Below are 17,382 nucleotides of genomic sequence, written 5' to 3' on the forward strand. Positions count from 1 at the left end.
GCCTTCTCGCCTTCCATACAATATCATGCAGTACAGACTGGCCCTTTTGGGTCATAATAAAATTGTTCCCACATCTAGTTGGTTTCGTTCAGTGTGATTCTGATTCTGTTTTGCGTGATACTCGTGGTTGATATCATTCGTTGCAGTAAATACCAACATTCCGAAGGGCAAGCTTCTGAAGGGATGTGTCTGAGTAATACACAATCCAGGCAGTGCCCTTGTGAACTCGTGCAAGGGGTATAAGAATTATGTTTGATTGGAGAAGTGTCAACGGGAAATCGGGTCGGAATCAAAAGGGCCTCGTTGCGCACTGACAAAACCCCAGTCACTATACTCTCCTCGGACAAGCAAGCGCTGGAAGATCCACTGTGTGGGCCTCAAAGCCAACCACAATTTACAGATAGGCATGCAAGCATAATACCGGCTGCAGAATAGTCTTGCTCGCCAGCCAATAGGACCCCGATGCGCACCGTCCAGGACCACCGCAATATTAAATTTGTCAACAAAAGAGCCTCTCAACCTCCTGAGCCTTCAAGGCTGATTCTCCCAGGCGCTTTGAGGTATTCATCCCGCCGACTACCGCCATGGCAACAACGACAGCCGCAAGCGAAACTCTGGACGCCCATCTCCCGCTGACGACGACGTTCACGCCTCCAGACTCCTGCATCAGCAACTTGTGGCTCGGTAGTACCAGCGGAAAGACATGGATGAACCTGGGCCCGATCAGCCATTCGGAATGTCTCCCCTCGGGCTGGCAGAAGACAGACTACTACTCCCCGGGCGTCTGTCCCACGGGCTACGGAGTTGCTGCCAGCGGCACCGTGATGGACGGCTCTGTCACCGAAACCGCAGCAACCTGCTGTCCAACGTAAGCCCATTCACGCCTTCAAACTCATGCGACTGGAGGTTTAAATTACTGACGCCGGAATCTTCAGACTCGACGGCCACACATACTTGATCCGCCCAACATCCACCGTCTCTGAATCCATTGACTGCCTATGGAGCCCAGGCCCCGACGTCACCACTGAATTCGTATATACCTGGACCGGCGAGGACGGGTCGACATCTAGCACCGACACTGCGTTGAGCAGCGATGACCATGTCAACGCTTACGCCGTTTATATCCGATGGCAGTCGACTGATTTCAGCACGCCGGCGTCAAATACCGCCGCCAGCACTACCGCAGCTGCTACGTCCTCTGAGACCGCGACCGACTCGTCGAGCGGATCAGGACTCTCGACAGGAGCCAAGGCTGGTGTTGGGGTCGGGGTTGCTGTGGGTGTAATTCTGGCGGTAATGGCCCTGGCTTTCTTCTTCATGCGGCGGCGAAAGGGTCAGGCAGCGCGGAGCCAGCAGACTCTGGGCGATGCAGGTGCGGGATTGAAATATCAACCGCCTAGCGAGATGCCGACAGATTATACGCAGGGGTTGGGAAAGAGAGTTGTGGAGATGCCTGCAGGGGGAAATATGCCGGTGGAACTGGACGGGTCGAAGAGATGAACATTTCTATTCTTTTAAGGATAGAAGTGCGCTCTTGACGGCTGCCAGCTTGGGATGACTACCGAATCTACAGATAATACCAATGTTTTGACGTTACTTTATATACCAACCGGATGGGCCGCTGGAGACCGGTTAGCTAATAGAACTAAAACCCTTGATATACCAACAGCGACGAGAATAGAGCTATCTTCGATACTCCACACATTAGACTAATATACTTGATACATTCTACTGCAACAACGACTCGCGAGGTTCATTATAAGGTTCACCAGGATATTGTTCGCGAACGGAGCCACCAAGCCGCAACCAAGCCTACCCCGCAACCATACTTCATATACCAACCATAACAACGGGATTGGAATAACAAAAAATAATAAAAATAAAAATAAAAACATACAACAGCTGGGATTCGCATGTGGTCACCCACCATACTACTAACCAGCCGGCGTGTGGCTTAAGTACGGCTGAGCGGACGGGAAGCCCTGTTTTCCACACCCTGTGGTCGTATGTACTGATTACAACTAGAGAGGGGAATATATGGATACATAGAAATATGCTATCCACGCGGATGAAGACAAATGTATCTTCCAACGATCAAACTGGAGCGAACAATGCCAGGAAAGGCCACAAGTCTAGACTCTCTTCCGGTTTAGTCTGGAAGCCACTGACTAAGTTGAACACTGCGACTCGGAACTTCTGCGTTTCTCTCGTGTCCCCTGCTCCTCCGCATCGGATTCTACCCACAAAATGACTTCTGTTGCCCCTGTCCCAGATTGGACCATTGGGACAGTGCTGCCGTCCATGAAGGAGGCTCGTGAAGTGTTTCGTCCCCTGCTCCGCCGCAAAGGCTGTCCTTATCGCGTTGCAAAGGCCAACGACAAGCAGTACTATCTTGTCTGTCGAACTGATCCACGCTGCCCCTTCAACGTGCGCATCTCCAAAAGTCGTGGGGGGCAAAACGAAGGCAAAGTCGTTGTTCGGAAATACCAGCCTCAGCATCATTGTCGGCCCTCTGCTGCACTCGATGGTCGGAAGCCATCCGATACCGCAGCCTGTGCAAATGAGATGGCTCCAGGCACTGGGTCGCCCCACTCATTGCAGAGAAGTTTGGCCAGTACCCGGAGGACGACGGCATGCAATGAGTGTAAGCAGCACAAGGTAAGTTTGAGTCTGCGCAGGCCGTGCGCTATCCACTGACGCGGGCACTGCCAGCTGCGGTGCGATCTAAAGGAAAGAGAGAATGAGAATACAGCCGTCTGTTCTCGCTGTCAGAGGCTCAAGCTAGAGTGCAAACTGGAATCTGGCTTCCAACGAAGTTCAAAACGAGGGTAAGTAGGGCGAATCCACCTTTGTGTCCCAGGCAGGGGGAAGTGCAGTGTATTTTATTGACTTTACTTCCGGTAGAGCGACTTCTAGCCTGGAGCTGGAAGTAGAGGAACTCAGGCGACGTGTTGCGCAGTATGAATCGAGTGCTAGGGCTCTGTCCACAGAGCCCAGCCCTCGCGGTTCGGAGACATCTGCGCAACTCCTGGCTGAGACCTTTGACACTCCGAGGCAACAGCCAATCGCTCAATCAGCTGCACGAACGGCCGTGTCACATAGCAGCATTGAAGGGGTGGGAGTTCCCAGCGTGACTACTCGGCCGGTTATCGATCACGATCACACTTGTTCGACACCGTTGGTGGTGGCTCCACAGCCTAGGAAATTGGCAGGCATTGAACTGTCCGTAGCGGACATCGAGGAGCTCTTCCACCTGTGGGTATTCACCTCCTATCAGGCTTGCATTGCTGACATTCGCGCAGCTATTTCAGCTCCTATCACCCATTCCTCCCGTTTCTGAAGCAAGAGAAGTCTCCGCATGCCTACTACGAATCCTCGGAGCTATTGTTCTGGTCCGTCATCGCTGCCGCCGCGCACCGCACACAGAGCCTGCCTTGCCTTCTTCCTAGACTGGCTGAAGACGTGATGGAGCTGTTGTGGGCCACCATCCGGTCAATCCCGTACTCCCTCCATGTAATTCAGAGTCTGGTTATCATTTGTGCCTGGCCGTTTCCCACGAGTAGCAGTATGGCGGATCCTACATACACCCTTGCTGGGACGATGCTCCATCTTGCGTTCCAAATGGGACTGCATTGCGCCTCCAGTGCTGAGGATTTCACCAAGGGGCGTCTGAATCTGAGCGCTGATCAGCGTAGAGAGTGGGTAGCGACATGGCAGGCTTGTAATATCGTTGCACATAGGTGGGCATCAGCAGCAATAGTCCTCGCGCAGACAAAGGCTGACCGAATTCCAGTGTCAGCGTTGGATGTGGGCTTCCGGCGACGGTCCAACTACATGACCAGAGTTTACCAAAGACTGTTCCCTGGGACCCTGCGTTATGGTCCCATCTCCGGATTGAGCAGTATCGACAGCGAGTGTCCTTGGCCCTTGCACCAAATGCTATGGTATCGCGTGCACACTCACTAGACCACGGTCGGTTGGCAGCTTATCGCCTGCTCAACTTGGCCTACCTAGATCTTGAACAAGAAATAATTGCCGTCGCTCCATCATGTATTGGCCCTTTGTCTCCGTCTTCTTTAGATTCTATGCTGACAAAACCACAGCTAGAACTCAGATATACCTGTCGGCGGCTCGCATTCACCTTCACTCCTTTTATCTACTGGACGATTCGAGGGTGGACGGATACACAGATCGCATCGCGAATCTGTACCAGTCAGCCTATGACTTCGTAGCACAGAGTCTTGCAATGGACCGAGGAGGTGAGGTTTCATTTCACCACTGGCCATTCTTCTGTTACCAAATGTTTGTCAGTGCTTCTTGCGTTATACTCAGAATTGTGAAAAACGGACACTTCAACGCCGCAGTGGATATCGACTCTGGAAAAGCTTTGCTAAACTCAGCCATTCTGGCACTACGGAAAATATCCGTAGCCAATAATGACCTTCCCGCAAGACTGAGCGACGTGATTGCGTTTCTTTACTCGCAGCGGGGCATTCGTGGAGTTCCTGGAGACCCTCCCCATAGTCTCCGTCCTCGCGTACTCAATCGCCTAAGCATGAGTATTGTCTACGACTCACTGTGGGAGTGGCGAGAACATTTCCGACTTGGTCAAAGCACCGAGGCAAGCACGGCTGCAGAGCTAGCAGTTCCTGTCGGCGGTGATCAAGTCAATATAGACTTTGAACAACTCGGACTCGCCGACGCTTTCACTTTTGAGTGGCCTGATATCGATCTCGATATACCTCTGTAGAAAAACTGATAACATTTTCTAATGATCAACGTCGTCTACATACGAGAACATATGAAGAATGCCCGTAACGTAAGAAAAATCTTCCAGCTCCGGCAGCTCCTATACCTTGCTATACAGGCTCCCTCCTGCAGTGGCGTCAAGTGCAGCCGCCTCCTCCAAGCCAACGATACTAAAGAGCTTCTTAGGGGTAAAGTCGGGATTGATCCCGGTGCTTCCCCTCTCCTTGATGCGCCGATAAGTCCCCCGAATAGCCTCGTAAGCAGGCGCAATCGCAGCAAAGGGAAAGATAATGATTCGGAACCCAAAATCCCTCGCCTGCTCCGGGGTCCATGACGGAGTAGCGCCATTCTCGACCATATTCAGCAGCATCGGCGTCGGCGCCAACAGCCTACACACCTCCTGGGCCTCACGCTCGCTGGTCACACCCTCCAAAAACCCAACATCGGCACCCGCTCTCACAGCAGCTTTCAGTCTCGCCACTGCCTCGTCAAACCCATGCGTCTGCAACGCGTCCGTCCGCGCGATTATCACAATATCAGATCCCAGCTGTTTCCTTGCCGCAACCGCCGCCGTAATCCGGGACTCAAACTCCTCCATCGGAACCACCTGCTTCCCGCCTAGATGGCCGCACCGCTTGGTCTGGATCTGGTCTTCAATGTGTAGACCCGCAATGCCGGATCGACTATACTGTGCCACCGTACGGGCAACCATATTAGGTCCGCCGTAGCCCGTGTCCGCGTCCGCAATGAGAGGCACTGCCGTGTCCAGGTTCGCGATCATTTCGCCATGCTCGCGCATGTCATTCAGGGAGGCGAAGCCGAGGTCTGGCTGGCCCAGTTTGGAGGCGCAGGTGCCTGCCCCAGTCTTTCTACTATTAGTACTTTTTCCTGGTGAACTTTTGGGGGTGGTACGGTACGTACCATGTAGAGACAGTCGAAGCCGACCTCCAGGGCTATTCTGGCGCTGAAGCCGTCGTAGACGCCTGGGACTACAAGAATATCCTTCTCCTCGAGAAGATGCCTGAGCCGTGTTGTGGCAGGAATTGGCGCATGTTTTGTCGTTCCGTTGGTGCTCATATCGAATCGATAGTTGGATCGGGGGATGAGCTGTTTACTGTAAAGCTGTTCGAAGTACGTGATGGGAAAGAATATCTTCGCTTCTATATATGTACACGGCTAACTCTCTGCAGGCACGGCCATGGTCTCTCCGAATGACATGGCTTCCTGTCCGATCGGATGTCCTCCGCTGCGTCTCCGATGGCTGGATGGCTCCCGGTCCATCCGATCGGACATAGAAGAGCCTATCAAGGTGTCGACAAAACTGAAATACGTGCCGGTAGCCATGAGACCGAGTAAAGGGATCCCAATGCGGGGACCCCGCATCAGGGTATCTGCTGGTGTGGAGGTGATCAGCTGTCTAATGTTTATATATTTGGCCCGGAATCGGTGAGAAGTGAACCTCGTTTTTCTACTCTCAATTCGTGGTACGGACCTAAGTGCAGCAGTTTCTCGCACATCTCCTTATACATCCAGAATGCCTAAACAGTGTCTGGCAGACGCCAAACAGCAGTTCGACGCTGAAAAGGTTGAACATACGGAAGATGTGTCGCCCGAGTGGAAGAAAACCGAGAAAAGCCTTGTCCGCAAACTGGATATGACTCTCATGCCTGTTATTTGGGTGCTCTACATGTTCAACTATCTCGACCGGAATAACATCGCGTAGGCTGGCTGAGCCCACTTCTCCTGTTTGTATGGCCTGTTTCTAACGGTGTTATCATTAGCCAGGCACGGCTGAATAATTTCGAGAGAGATCTTGGTCTCGTGGGCACGGATTTCAATGTGGCGGTTTCAGTTCTCAACATTGGGTAAGTACACTTTGCGATCCCATTGCAGCTGAATACCGACTCACGCGAGTAGATACATGCTTGCCCAGTTACCCTCGAACATGATCCTCACCCGCGTGCGGCCCAGTATTTATCTGCCGTGCTGCGTGATGCTGTGGTCTTGCGTATCAGCCGCCACGGCCGGGGTAAACAACTTGCCTGGTTTAGTCGCTGTTCGATTCTTCCTTGGAATTGTTGAAGCTCCCTTTTTTCCTGGTGTAGGGGTCCCACTCCCATCCACTGAAAAGGAAAGTTCCTAACCTGACGCTCTATGGCAGGCCTTTTATCTCCTCTCCTGCTGGTACACCAGAAAGGAGCTCGCTCTACGTACCGCTGTCCTGTACTCTGGCCTTATTCTTGCTACCGCATTCTCTGGCTTGATTGCAGCGGGAATATTTGCAGGCCTCGACGGTGTACACGGTCTTGCTGGATGGCAATGGATGTTTATAATCGAAGGCGCAGGAAGCTTCTTTGCGGCGATGATCGCAATCGGTCTGCTGCCAGATTATATTGACTCGACATCAGGAAGCGGACGGTGGCTTCTAACCCCCAGGGAGCGTGAGGTTGCAGCGGCGCGCATTGCCGCAGACAGGGTGTCTGTTTCTGAGGCCGATAGATCGGTGTGGTATGGCGTGTCACTGGCTATAAAGGATATCAGGACTTGGATTTTTGTACGTCCCCAAGCTTTGACACGAAGGAGCGGTACTGACCATCTCAAGTTCCTCATGCTCTGCAGCAACCACACAGCGTACGGCTTCAACAACTTCTTCCCTAGCATCGTGCAAGGCCTCAACTTGGGTTCGAATACCGTGACCCTTGTCCTAACCGCACCGCCCTATCTCTTCGGAGCCGTTATTTCCTTCCTGGTAGCATTCTCCTCGGACCGCCACAACGAGCGCGGCTTCCATATCTCAGTCCCCATGCTCGTCGCCATTGTCGGCTTCATAATCTCCGCAGCAACCCTCAGCGTTCCCGCACGCTACTTCGCATCCTTCCTCTATGCGTCCGGCGCATTCGCCGCAAACTCGATGGTCTACTCCTGGGCGGCGTCCGTGCTGAACCAAACCCCCGAGAAGCGCGCCGCTGCGACGGCGATTATCAATCTGCTCGCGCAATTCGGGAATATCTGGAGTCCATATTTCTTTCGGGAGCAAGATGAGCCCCGGTATATTCTGGCAATGATCCTCATGATGGCGTTTTCTGGGTTAAGTGTTTGTTGTGCGTTGGCGATGAAGATGGTGCTCAAGAGGGAGAATGCGAAGATGAGGGCTGAGGCGGAGGAGGCTGGGAGGAGCGTTACTTTATATACTGTTTGAGGGTCTCGAACATGCAATCAATTTCAATATCTATATTTGCGAATCTTACTGAAGGCGGCAAGACGGAGAATCTATGAGCTGGGGTGTGGTTCTGAGACATATCCATGGTCGCTGGTGGTGTCTCATAAATAAAGGATCATACTAGAGAAACCCAGAGCCATTCCCTTTTGTTAATACTATGAATAATAATATATAATTAGCCTGACCGGCCTATGAATACTGAATCAGAGTTGCAGGCAACTCGTGAGGTACTATATTAGAATTATCTTATAGCTCTGGTCTGATAGTACTATTACCAAGCTCAGACTTATATATGCCTTTGCTTTCCTGGGCTGGCGTGCCAGTATCAGGACTTATTAGAGGAGCAGTGCCGCCTCCTGCACTGCGCTTCACCCATTCTATATATAAGAGCGGCTTAGATTATGATATCCACATGAAGGTTATACGTGGCGAATTGGAACAAGTACGCGCAGGGAAGCGTATTCTGGACAGCCAGGTTCTCAGGAAATGGGGTTGTCGATGGTGAGGGCACCTAATGTGAGCTGGCCGGTCTCGCCCGTAGCAATTCGGCCCCCACGTAATTAATTAAAAATGTAGCGGTGGCATGACGGCGCTCCGTTACACCCGAACCACCGCCAAGGCCACATTCGCCAGTGCACACAGGACTGTAGCAATCAAGAACGGCGTGCCCATCCAGCCGTTGCCCTGGCGGATGCCCCATCGGAAACTAGCAACAAGCATCGGCAAAGATGAAAGAGACGCAATCGATTGAACCAGCGGGATGACCGAGCAGGCCAGCCCGAGAATCTCTGGCTCCACAACCGCCATCAGGAGGTTGCGCGCCGCCAATTCCGAGCCTGCCCCTAGCGCGGTGGTCACAATTCCCCCTATAAGGCCGACACTGTGTCCTGTCAAGAATACCACGAAGTAGCCCATCATTAAAAAGGCCAAACTAACTTGTACCAGGGCTTTTTGGAGCCACTTTTGGTCCGAGGAAAGCTTGGTAGCTAAGACGCGAGAAAGCCAGGGGAAAACAATTAGCAGTATGCCGGTGCTGATGCCCAATTTGACGACAAGGAGGTTGGTCCCCTAAAGGATTAGCTCCTGATTTGGACAAACTACTGTAAGAATGGTATTTTTTACCTCTGCGTAGGTCCATCCAAACCGCGTTGATGCATATTGTAGGATGAGTGAGGTGCTTTGAGTGCCCATGCCCTCCGCAAGCAGGCAAACAATGATCCCCCGCGCGCTTCCGTTGGTCATAACTGCATACACGGTATTCATTGCCTGGCGCATCGTATCAAGTAAAGTAGAATTCGCCGAATCAGCGCGAGCTTGGTCCTCAGATCCAATGGCAGATTCTGATGGTGAACAGGCGCGGATTATCTTCGCTGCCGTTGTCCTTGGGTGAGTTTCAGGAAGGAAGCATGTGAAAACGCATCCAATCATCAACATAACCACGCTCATAGCAAATGGTATCCATGGGTTGATAGATATGACCAACCCAGTTATGGCCATCCCGAACAGCTGGGCGGCGAAGATGATGCCGAATATTCTCGAGAGAATGGCCGGCCTAGCTCTAGTTAAGCTACTTGCCATGAAAAGGGGACTAGCTTGCGGCATACAGACCTCTCCTCGTCCGAATACAAGTCCGCGACGACGACCGACAGCACTGTTGTGGCGGTTGCGCCGCCTCCTCCGATCAATTGAAAGAGCGAAGGGAGCCAAACCGCATGCAGAGGCACTGCTGGCTGCAGCCAACCTGTGTGTGCAGTGTTATTATCAAGCGACTAAAGGGCCCAACAACATGAACATGCAGTGCAAACTTACATATCGCCAGGTGGCTGGTCTGGGCAAGAAGCATCCCGCCCATTGACAAGACCAGGACAGGCCAACGACCTTTTTTATCGGCCATGAAGCCGTATGACGTACCTGTCACAATGCCTGTGGAATATGAGTCGACCAATCCACAGCATAAACGAGCGGTACTTCACAGCTTACCTGGGATCATGTCTAAAGTGTTTTTCCATCCATTGACCGCTGCGAGCTCACTTTGAATCGGGCCAGCTTTGCAAGTCTCAGGCGACGCGACAGGAGAGATCCCACTCAGATAGCGTTGGCAAATAATTTTTTCATATACCGCGACCTGAGATGCAGACAGCATTGACGTGCCCAGGTCAATGATGAAGACTATGATGGCGATCAGGACAATCACTGCTGATCGACGGTGGGTTAGCCTCGTCGGCCCAGTGGAATCAGGGTTCCGTCCAGCATCCTGGAGCAGAGGCGTTGTTTCGGACATCTGCAGCAGAATGTGTTTTATGAGAAGAATTTCTCGCGTTCACTGGAGTTGACAACAAGAGCCAGAGGAAGCACATCGAGCCTTTTGTAACAGCTTGGCTGTCTTATGTAATGCCGACACAAGCAACCACTTAAGCACCGCATCCCAAGTGTCCACTAGACGCGGGGTTTCTGCGGTGGTCAAATCCAAGTAGAAGAACCCATGTGTCTTGCCCGCATCTAACACTCTCTCTATCTCAGCGTCATCCCCCCCTCGCAAGCTTGCTAGGGTCAATGATGGGCAGCTCGGCCACAGCGTGGTTCAGATTCGTGGCAGCATCCATGGTTCACGAAAGCAAAAGGAGTTCGAGTTGGGATTAGATTCAGGAACAAGCTCGGAAGATTTGGAGACACGCTGCCCCAGACGATATCTTACTACGACTGTCACGGCCGCAGGTGGACTGATGTTTCAGAATCCGGATAAACATCACCTCACTGGGATGCCCTGCACCTTGGGACGAGTCCGCTTGCTGTTCCTGATCTCATAAGGATAGCCACAGCCTGCCAGTGTCCCTTGCCATGGCTGTTCAGCCTCGCAGACCCAGGTGCTGATGCTTATGCTGATAAGATGCTTATCCGATGCGTATGCTTATGCATATGTTGAGATGCATCCAAGGAGACGCGGTGCGACGACAGAGCGTTGTTCTCTTTAGGCGGCGACATTCAGTTGCGTTTTGTTGGTGCGAATACCGGAAATGTAATTACCGAGTTACCATACGTCGCCCAAACACAATCCAACTCCCCCACTCACGTTTCCAGCTCACTCCGGCTCACTATCTTTCCTTTTATCTTCGTTGCCTTCATTTGTCTTGCTCCCTTTGGTTCTCATTATCCCTCGACGAGTCAGTGCGTCGGCTCTTGTGCTGAGTGTGGGTTGCAACTCCCAGTCAACTACCAGCCACACTTGCCTGACGGCGAGCAGCATCCCAAGACCTTTAGAGAAATGGATGGCTGCCAGCCAGAGGTTGACAACGTGTTCGGACCGGTGGTATCATACTGCCGCGATGAGTTCGACTTTACTCTGCTCTTCGAGCAGGCCATTCTCTCGATGGCGCCCTCGGCGCTCGTGCTCGCAGCATCCGCGTATCGCCTTCGGGTGCTCTATCGCCAACCCAGCAAGACAATCCCTGCGGCGTCAGTGCCATGGATAACAGCGAAGCAGGTGAGCTCGACTGCTACCTCTGGGAGACTAGACTGGAGGGCGTTGCTGACTCGCAGGTCTCGAATTAGGCGGCTATAGTAGGCTTTGCGATCACACAGTTGATACTCACTATCCTGTGGGCGATACCAGGGTACAATCCCACGCAGCTGTCCATTGCAGCATCTGCGCTCTCCTTCGCCAGTAGCATAGTGCTTGCCGGGCTCTCGTATGTGGAATATAATCGGTCCGTTCACCCGTCGGCCATCCTTACCACCTACCTACTTTTCTCCATTCTCTTCGATGTCTGTCAAACGCGGACGCTCTGGCTTCGACGGACAGACATAGCGATTGCCATTGTATTCAGTATCGGCACAGTGATGAAAGCGGGTATGCTTGGCGTAGAGATGGTTGGAAAGCGCTCCATACTGCAGTCTCCCTATCGAGACTGGTCCCCGGAAACTTTGGGGGGAACTATTAATCGGAGTGTCTTTTGGTGGTTGAATGAGCTCTTGCGCCAGGGCTCCGCCACTGTACTGCACCTGTCCGATCTGTACCCGCTGGATCCAGGCCTAGAGTCAGCTTGCCTGCAGTCGAGGCTGAAAGCTGCCTGGGAGGACTCCGCACAGCAAAAGTCCTATGCGTTGTTACTCGCAACTTTCATCAGCTTCTGGAAGCCGATGGTGGCAGTTGCTATCCCTCGAATCGCCCTTATCGCCTTCAAATTTTGCCAACCGCTTCTCATCGACCGCGCCGTTTCGCTGCTGAGTGCGCCTGACGGTCCTAGAGAAACCGACATCGGTCGCGCTCTGATCGGCGCGACGGGCTTGGTCTATGCCGGGGTTGCCGTATGTACGGCGCAGTATAAACATAAAACATATCGCTACATTACCATGATGCGCGGTGGGCTCATCAGCTTGATATACGATACGACGCTTCAGCTTGATATGCAAGCCGCGAATGAAGCAGCCGCCGTTACTCTGATGAGTACGGATATTGATCGAATCGTAGCCGGGTTTGAGTGGGCTGATGCTCTCTGGGCTGGCCCTATCGAGATCGCCGTTGCCATTTACATGCTCTACACTCGGATAGGACTGTCTTGTCTCGGGCCAGTGATTATGGTTATCTGTAAGTGCTGGATCTTGAACACCGACAAAGGAGAAGGTTAAGCTAACCCAGTGTACTACAGTATTCGTGGTGAGCATGTTCGCTTTTGGAAACCTCTCCGTCAAGTACCAAAGGGACTGGATTGAAGCTGTGCAGCGCCGCGTCACTGCCACCTCCTCAGTGCTCGATAACATGAAGGGAATCAAAATGTCCGGCTTGTCGGACGTGTTCAATGCGGAGCTGCAGCAGCTGCGAGTTCTGGAACTCGCAGTTTCCTCGAAGTTCCGGCAAATCATCGCATTCTTCGCGGTGCTTTCAAACTTCTCGGGCGCCACTATCCCCATCTTGACCTTGATCATTTATGTCTTGGTCACTCGAGCGACAACGGGGGTGGAACTTAATCCATCCATGGCATTCACTTCAATCTCGCTCGTCGCCCTGCTGGCAGCCCCAATCCAACAATTTGCTAATGCTCTCATCCACTTTGCCGCCGCGACTGGTTGCTTTCAGCGAATCCAGGAATACCTTCTGAAGACCGCCCAACGAGAGGAATACGTCTCCATCCCACCTTCTAAGACTGAGACCTTGAATGGAGTAGAGCTCCAGACTATGAATCCGCTCGCGCGGCAGTACTTGCAAACGGAGAATCTTTTGTGTCTCCAGGGTACTGCGTTTGCCTTCACCCCCCACGGACCCCCGGTGCTGCACGACATTTCACTAGATTTAGCGGTTGGTGTACGAACAGTGGTGGTCGGGCCTACCGGAAGCGGGAAGACTGCCTTGCTCCTGGCTTTATTGGATGAGCTGTATACTACTAAGGGATTCGTCTACTCGCGCTCGTCGCTTAAAATAGGGTATTGTGCACAAGAGCCGTGGCTCCCAAACCTCGACATCCGCTCGATCATCCTGGGAGACTCCAACTATGACAAGGATTGGTATTTGGCCGTCCTCGGGGCTTGTGCGTTGTTCCAAGACCTCCAAAATTTACCCAAAGGGGACGAATCGATCATTGGGAGTAAGGGTACTAGCCTAAGTGGAGGACAGAAACAGAGAATCAGCCTCGCCAGAGCACTCTACGCGCGGACAGAGTTACTTTTGCTGGACGATGTGCTGAGCGGGCTTGACGCGACCACAGAGCAAACCGTACTTAACAACGTGTTTGGGCGACATGGTATTTGCCGCAAGACCTGCACGGCTGTTATTTTCACCACACATTCAGGTATCACATACTCGCTCATTTGTTAGAGAAGCTGACCGTATATGAAACAAGGTACTGACTTTCTTTTAGTCCAGCACGTCAAGCAGGCAGACCATGTGATCATTATGGAACCTGGAGGAACTATCCTGAAGCAGGGCACGCCATCCTCTGTCAACTTGGTCAGCGCGGACGACGAAGAGAGCGGCTATGAAATGATAGATGATGATGATGATGCTAATCACCGAGGCGATCCTCACCCGCTGGGGCCGGAAACCGGAGAGCAAATGGAAGAGGAACGAGAAGGGGAGGAGCCTCTGCGTAAGACCGGTGATATACGCCTGTATTCGTACTATTTCCGAATGCTGGGCTGGGAGGTCACAACAGTTATCGCAGTCAGTTGTGCTCTCTTCGCTTTCAGCGCCAAGTTCCCAACGGTCAGGCTCAATTGGTGGTCCGATGCTGAGACCCAACACCCAGGGCAGCAAACAAGCATGTACATGATTGTCTATGGTATGTTCTGCGTAATCTCTCTCGTCGTCCTCATAGTGGGCATATATGTGCTAGCCATGGCGGGAATACCTCGGTCATCCAACAAACTCCACGCTATTCTGCTTCAAAAGGTAATGGCCGCTCCATACTGGTTTTTCGTCTCGACGGATTCAGGCCAGACCCTCAATCGATTTATTCAGGATATGTCGCTCATCGACATGCAACTCCCTATCGCACTCGTTGACTTCAGTTTTGGAGTATTCTTATGCATAATGGAAGCTATTCTCATTGCTCTAGTGTCTAAATGGGCCGCATTGATGTACCCACCCTTGATAGGCATCCTATTTATTTTGCAAAAGTTTTACCTACGGACTTCTAGGCAGATGAGGTTTCTCGACCTCGAATTGAAATCCCCACTCTACTCGCATTTCTTGGAAACCCTTCAAGGACTTACGACGATCCGAGCCTTCGGCTGGCAAGCATCTGCCGAGATGAAAAACCATCGCCTTCTCGATAACTCCCAACATCCATTTTACTTGATGTTCAGTATCCAGAGATGGCTGGGGTTTGTGTTAGACGCTATTGTAACCGTGGTGGCGACGGTCATCATGGCGTTAGCCACGCAGGTACACGCTTCGTCGGCCGGGGGTCTCGGTGTCTCCTTGACCAACATCTTATCGTTCAGCGGCACATTGTCGTTGCTGATACGGGTTTGGACGGAACTCGAAACGTCTTTGGGTGCTGTCTCTCGTATGAGGACTTTTGAAACAGATACACCATCAGAGCATCTTGTCCAAGAACACAGGCAACCACCCGCTAATTGGCCTTCGAACGGCGAACTCATCATCTCAAGCCTTAGTAGCCATTATCGGTAAGTCGATTGAGACTGATTTATCTCGCACTCCCGACACCTAACCTCGTATCCTCTTCTTCTTCTAGACCGGGCTCGAAGGAAGCTTTGCGGGACATATCAGTCAAGATACAACCAGGCGAGAAACTGGGTATTTGCGGCCGTACTGGAAGGTCTGATTCCATTGCCGACATGCTTTTACAGAGCTAACTTCCATTCTAGCGGGAAGACATCGTTTATCCTCGCCATACTTCGCCTAACGGAGATCACCAAGGGCGAGATCTTTCTGGACGGTCTTCCCCTCTCGAGCATTCCGCGGCTCCTAGTGCGACAAAGCATTACGGCTATTCCGCAGGAGCCACTCATTCTCCGCGGCACGGTCCGCTTCAATGCGGACCCGTTTTCACGACACTCCGAAGGACGGATTGTCGGGGCCTTGAGGGAAGTGGGGATCTGGGATGTCATTCTTGCACGAGGCGGCCTCGATGCCGAAATGGACAGTGTTGCTTTATCGCGCGGTGAGCAGCAGCTGTTCTGTCTAACTCGTGCACTCCTGGCCAGGCCGCGTATTCTCATCCTTGACGAAGTGACCTCCAGCATTGACAGTGCCCGTGAAGAACACGTAATGCAGGTACTGCGCCGCACTTTTGCGGAAACCACAGTGCTTATGATCGTGCACCACTTGCAAATAGTGCGGCAGTTCGATAGGATCTTAGTGCTGAGTCAAGGAGAGGTGATCGAATGGGGTGAGCCGGAGCAGTTAATGGCGCAGGAATCGGCTTTCCGGTCATTATTGGAAAGTCAGCAAGGCACGACGGTGAATGGGCACTCTTGAACAACCAAAGAGGGGGATGACTTGAAGCGATCAGATCCAACAACTCAGCACATCTCCGAAACTCGGTACAGAAAGGCAGGCAATTAACGTAAATCCCACCCGAGTCGCGCACCCCAGTATTCCATATAAATCACTACTTTTTAATGTAAAATATCTCACTAACCAAGTCTAGATTATAAATATAGTAAGAAATAAAACATATAAATATAATTTCTTAAAGTTCTATATTTCTCTAAGTAATATAAAATACAGCTGTACTTTTTGTATTTTATATATTTTGAATATTATAGTATAATAACGCCAGTTATAATCTTAAAAATTGAATAGAATTACTATTTCTAGTATATATAGTAATATATATCCTTCTAGTTTACGTAACTCTGTATGTGGTTGATATATAAGGGCTTAAAAAAAGTAATGATTTATATTGGAATACTGGGGTGAGCGGCTGGGATTTACGTTACAAAGTCAGTGTGGAGAATAGTAAGCCGTGGCTGCCTGGCTGGCAAGATCCTGACAGAGACGAATCAATTAATGCCTGCTAGCACCCGCTATACCACGAATCGACGTCGAGCGGTGCGAGAGCGGCCTGGATGCGGGGCTTCGATGACTCCTCGTACATTGACGCTGGTGATGTTGCTCGTCTGCTTTTATTCCATCCTGCCAATCACTTGCTTGAAATGCTCCGAAAAGGCTGAGTGGTGGAGACCGTATCGTGACAACAGAGCGCCAAGGAATAAGTTACTGGCCGTATCAGTGAGATCTAATCTGATCCGAAAGCTTAAGATCGGGACCGCAATGGTTCCCGCTGTCAGACTTTGTCCATTGAACAGTCCTAATATGTCCGTTCTGCGGTTTCCAAGCGGTAGCCAAAAGGTCCCCATCCTCCTTCCATCCTCCTTTTCAGCTGGTAGTGTTCGGTTGCAACAGATTTATGGCTTGCCTCCTTATTCTATCGGGTAACTGATCAGCAAAGCTGATTGCGTTATTTGAGCGCAAGCGACTGGAGCCGTGGGGAGTCGAGGCCATATCTTGCATAATTGTTGGATCTGCTGGTCCACTAAGCTCTGTCATGCCATCCGTCTATATTTGGCCACATTTTAATCTGATTCTTCCTCGCGTAATGTTTCAGCGTGACTGTTTTTTCTTCCCAAATGGCCAACTGAGGCCAGCAACCTGGACTGACCTGGACTGCCCAAGATGCCCCCCAGGAAATTTCTTTAATGCGTTTTAAACGGCACCCATTGCGCCTTTCCCGCTGATCCTTATTGTCGTCGGGTGTTGCACCTTGCTCAACACTCAGAGAGCAACCGACCGCCCCCAAGGATCACGCACGAATCCTTCCGGTCGAGCGGCCTCTGGCAAGGCTCGGCTAGTGGTGCTTGTTGGAGCCTTGGCTCCCGATGGTTCTGGCTGGGGGCCATGGTGTGGACTTTTTGAAACGCGCAGGATCACTAGTGACCAGAACGGAACTGTA

At 51.8% G+C, this 17,382-nt stretch overlaps 6 protein-coding genes across 6 annotated transcripts; 4 read left to right on the top strand and 2 right to left on the bottom strand.

Moving 5' to 3' along the window:
- The first annotated feature begins 320 nt into the window (after positions 1-320).
- ASPVEDRAFT_151879 (uncharacterized protein) lies at positions 321-1,769 on the top strand. The gene is made up of 2 exons (XM_040808276.1): positions 321-868; positions 936-1,769. The coding sequence occupies exons 1-2, from the start codon at positions 585-587 to the stop codon at positions 1,498-1,500; spliced, it is 849 nt and encodes a 282-aa protein (XP_040669112.1). The 5' UTR covers positions 321-584; the 3' UTR covers positions 1,501-1,769.
- Positions 1,770-2,247: 478 nt separating this feature from the next.
- Positions 2,248-4,750, top strand: ASPVEDRAFT_29874 (Zn(II)2Cys6 transcription factor; the record flags this gene model as incomplete). The annotated part of the gene is made up of 6 exons (XM_040810284.1): positions 2,248-2,658; positions 2,713-2,828; positions 2,905-3,255; positions 3,303-3,740; positions 3,794-4,050; positions 4,104-4,750. 6 exons carry the CDS (start codon positions 2,248-2,250, stop codon positions 4,748-4,750), a joined length of 2,220 nt encoding a protein of 739 aa, XP_040669113.1.
- Positions 4,751-4,849: 99 nt separating this feature from the next.
- On the bottom strand, positions 4,850-5,826 carry ASPVEDRAFT_194915 (isocitrate lyase/PEP mutase family protein; the record flags this gene model as incomplete). Its single annotated transcript, XM_040809171.1, has 2 exons — positions 4,850-5,614; positions 5,671-5,826. The coding sequence occupies 2 exons, from the start codon at positions 5,824-5,826 to the stop codon at positions 4,850-4,852; spliced, it is 921 nt and encodes a 306-aa protein (XP_040669114.1).
- Positions 5,827-6,361: 535 nt separating this feature from the next.
- ASPVEDRAFT_170733 (uncharacterized protein) lies at positions 6,362-8,032 on the top strand. Its single transcript, XM_040808697.1, has 5 exons — positions 6,362-6,468; positions 6,531-6,614; positions 6,667-6,850; positions 6,911-7,303; positions 7,352-8,032. Exons 1-5 carry the CDS (start codon positions 6,404-6,406, stop codon positions 7,946-7,948), a joined length of 1,323 nt encoding a protein of 440 aa, XP_040669115.1. The 5' UTR covers positions 6,362-6,403; the 3' UTR covers positions 7,949-8,032.
- A 534-nt stretch (positions 8,033-8,566) lies between these two features.
- Positions 8,567-10,250, bottom strand: ASPVEDRAFT_29877 (uncharacterized protein; the record flags this gene model as incomplete). The annotated part of the gene is made up of 5 exons (XM_040810285.1): positions 8,567-9,037; positions 9,092-9,521; positions 9,578-9,710; positions 9,779-9,892; positions 9,950-10,250. 5 exons carry the CDS (start codon positions 10,248-10,250, stop codon positions 8,567-8,569), a joined length of 1,449 nt encoding a protein of 482 aa, XP_040669116.1.
- Positions 10,251-11,231: 981 nt separating this feature from the next.
- Positions 11,232-15,905, top strand: ASPVEDRAFT_133501 (uncharacterized protein; the record flags this gene model as incomplete). Its single annotated transcript, XM_040807037.1, has 6 exons — positions 11,232-11,450; positions 11,519-12,554; positions 12,616-13,752; positions 13,822-15,091; positions 15,160-15,243; positions 15,293-15,905. The coding sequence occupies 6 exons, from the start codon at positions 11,232-11,234 to the stop codon at positions 15,903-15,905; spliced, it is 4,359 nt and encodes a 1,452-aa protein (XP_040669117.1).
- Between the last annotated feature and the right edge of the window lie 1,477 nt (positions 15,906-17,382).

The sequence above is a fragment of the Aspergillus versicolor genome, assembly GCF_001890125.1.
Source record: "Aspergillus versicolor CBS 583.65 unplaced genomic scaffold ASPVEscaffold_6, whole genome shotgun sequence".
Taxonomy (NCBI): domain Eukaryota; kingdom Fungi; phylum Ascomycota; class Eurotiomycetes; order Eurotiales; family Aspergillaceae; genus Aspergillus; species Aspergillus versicolor.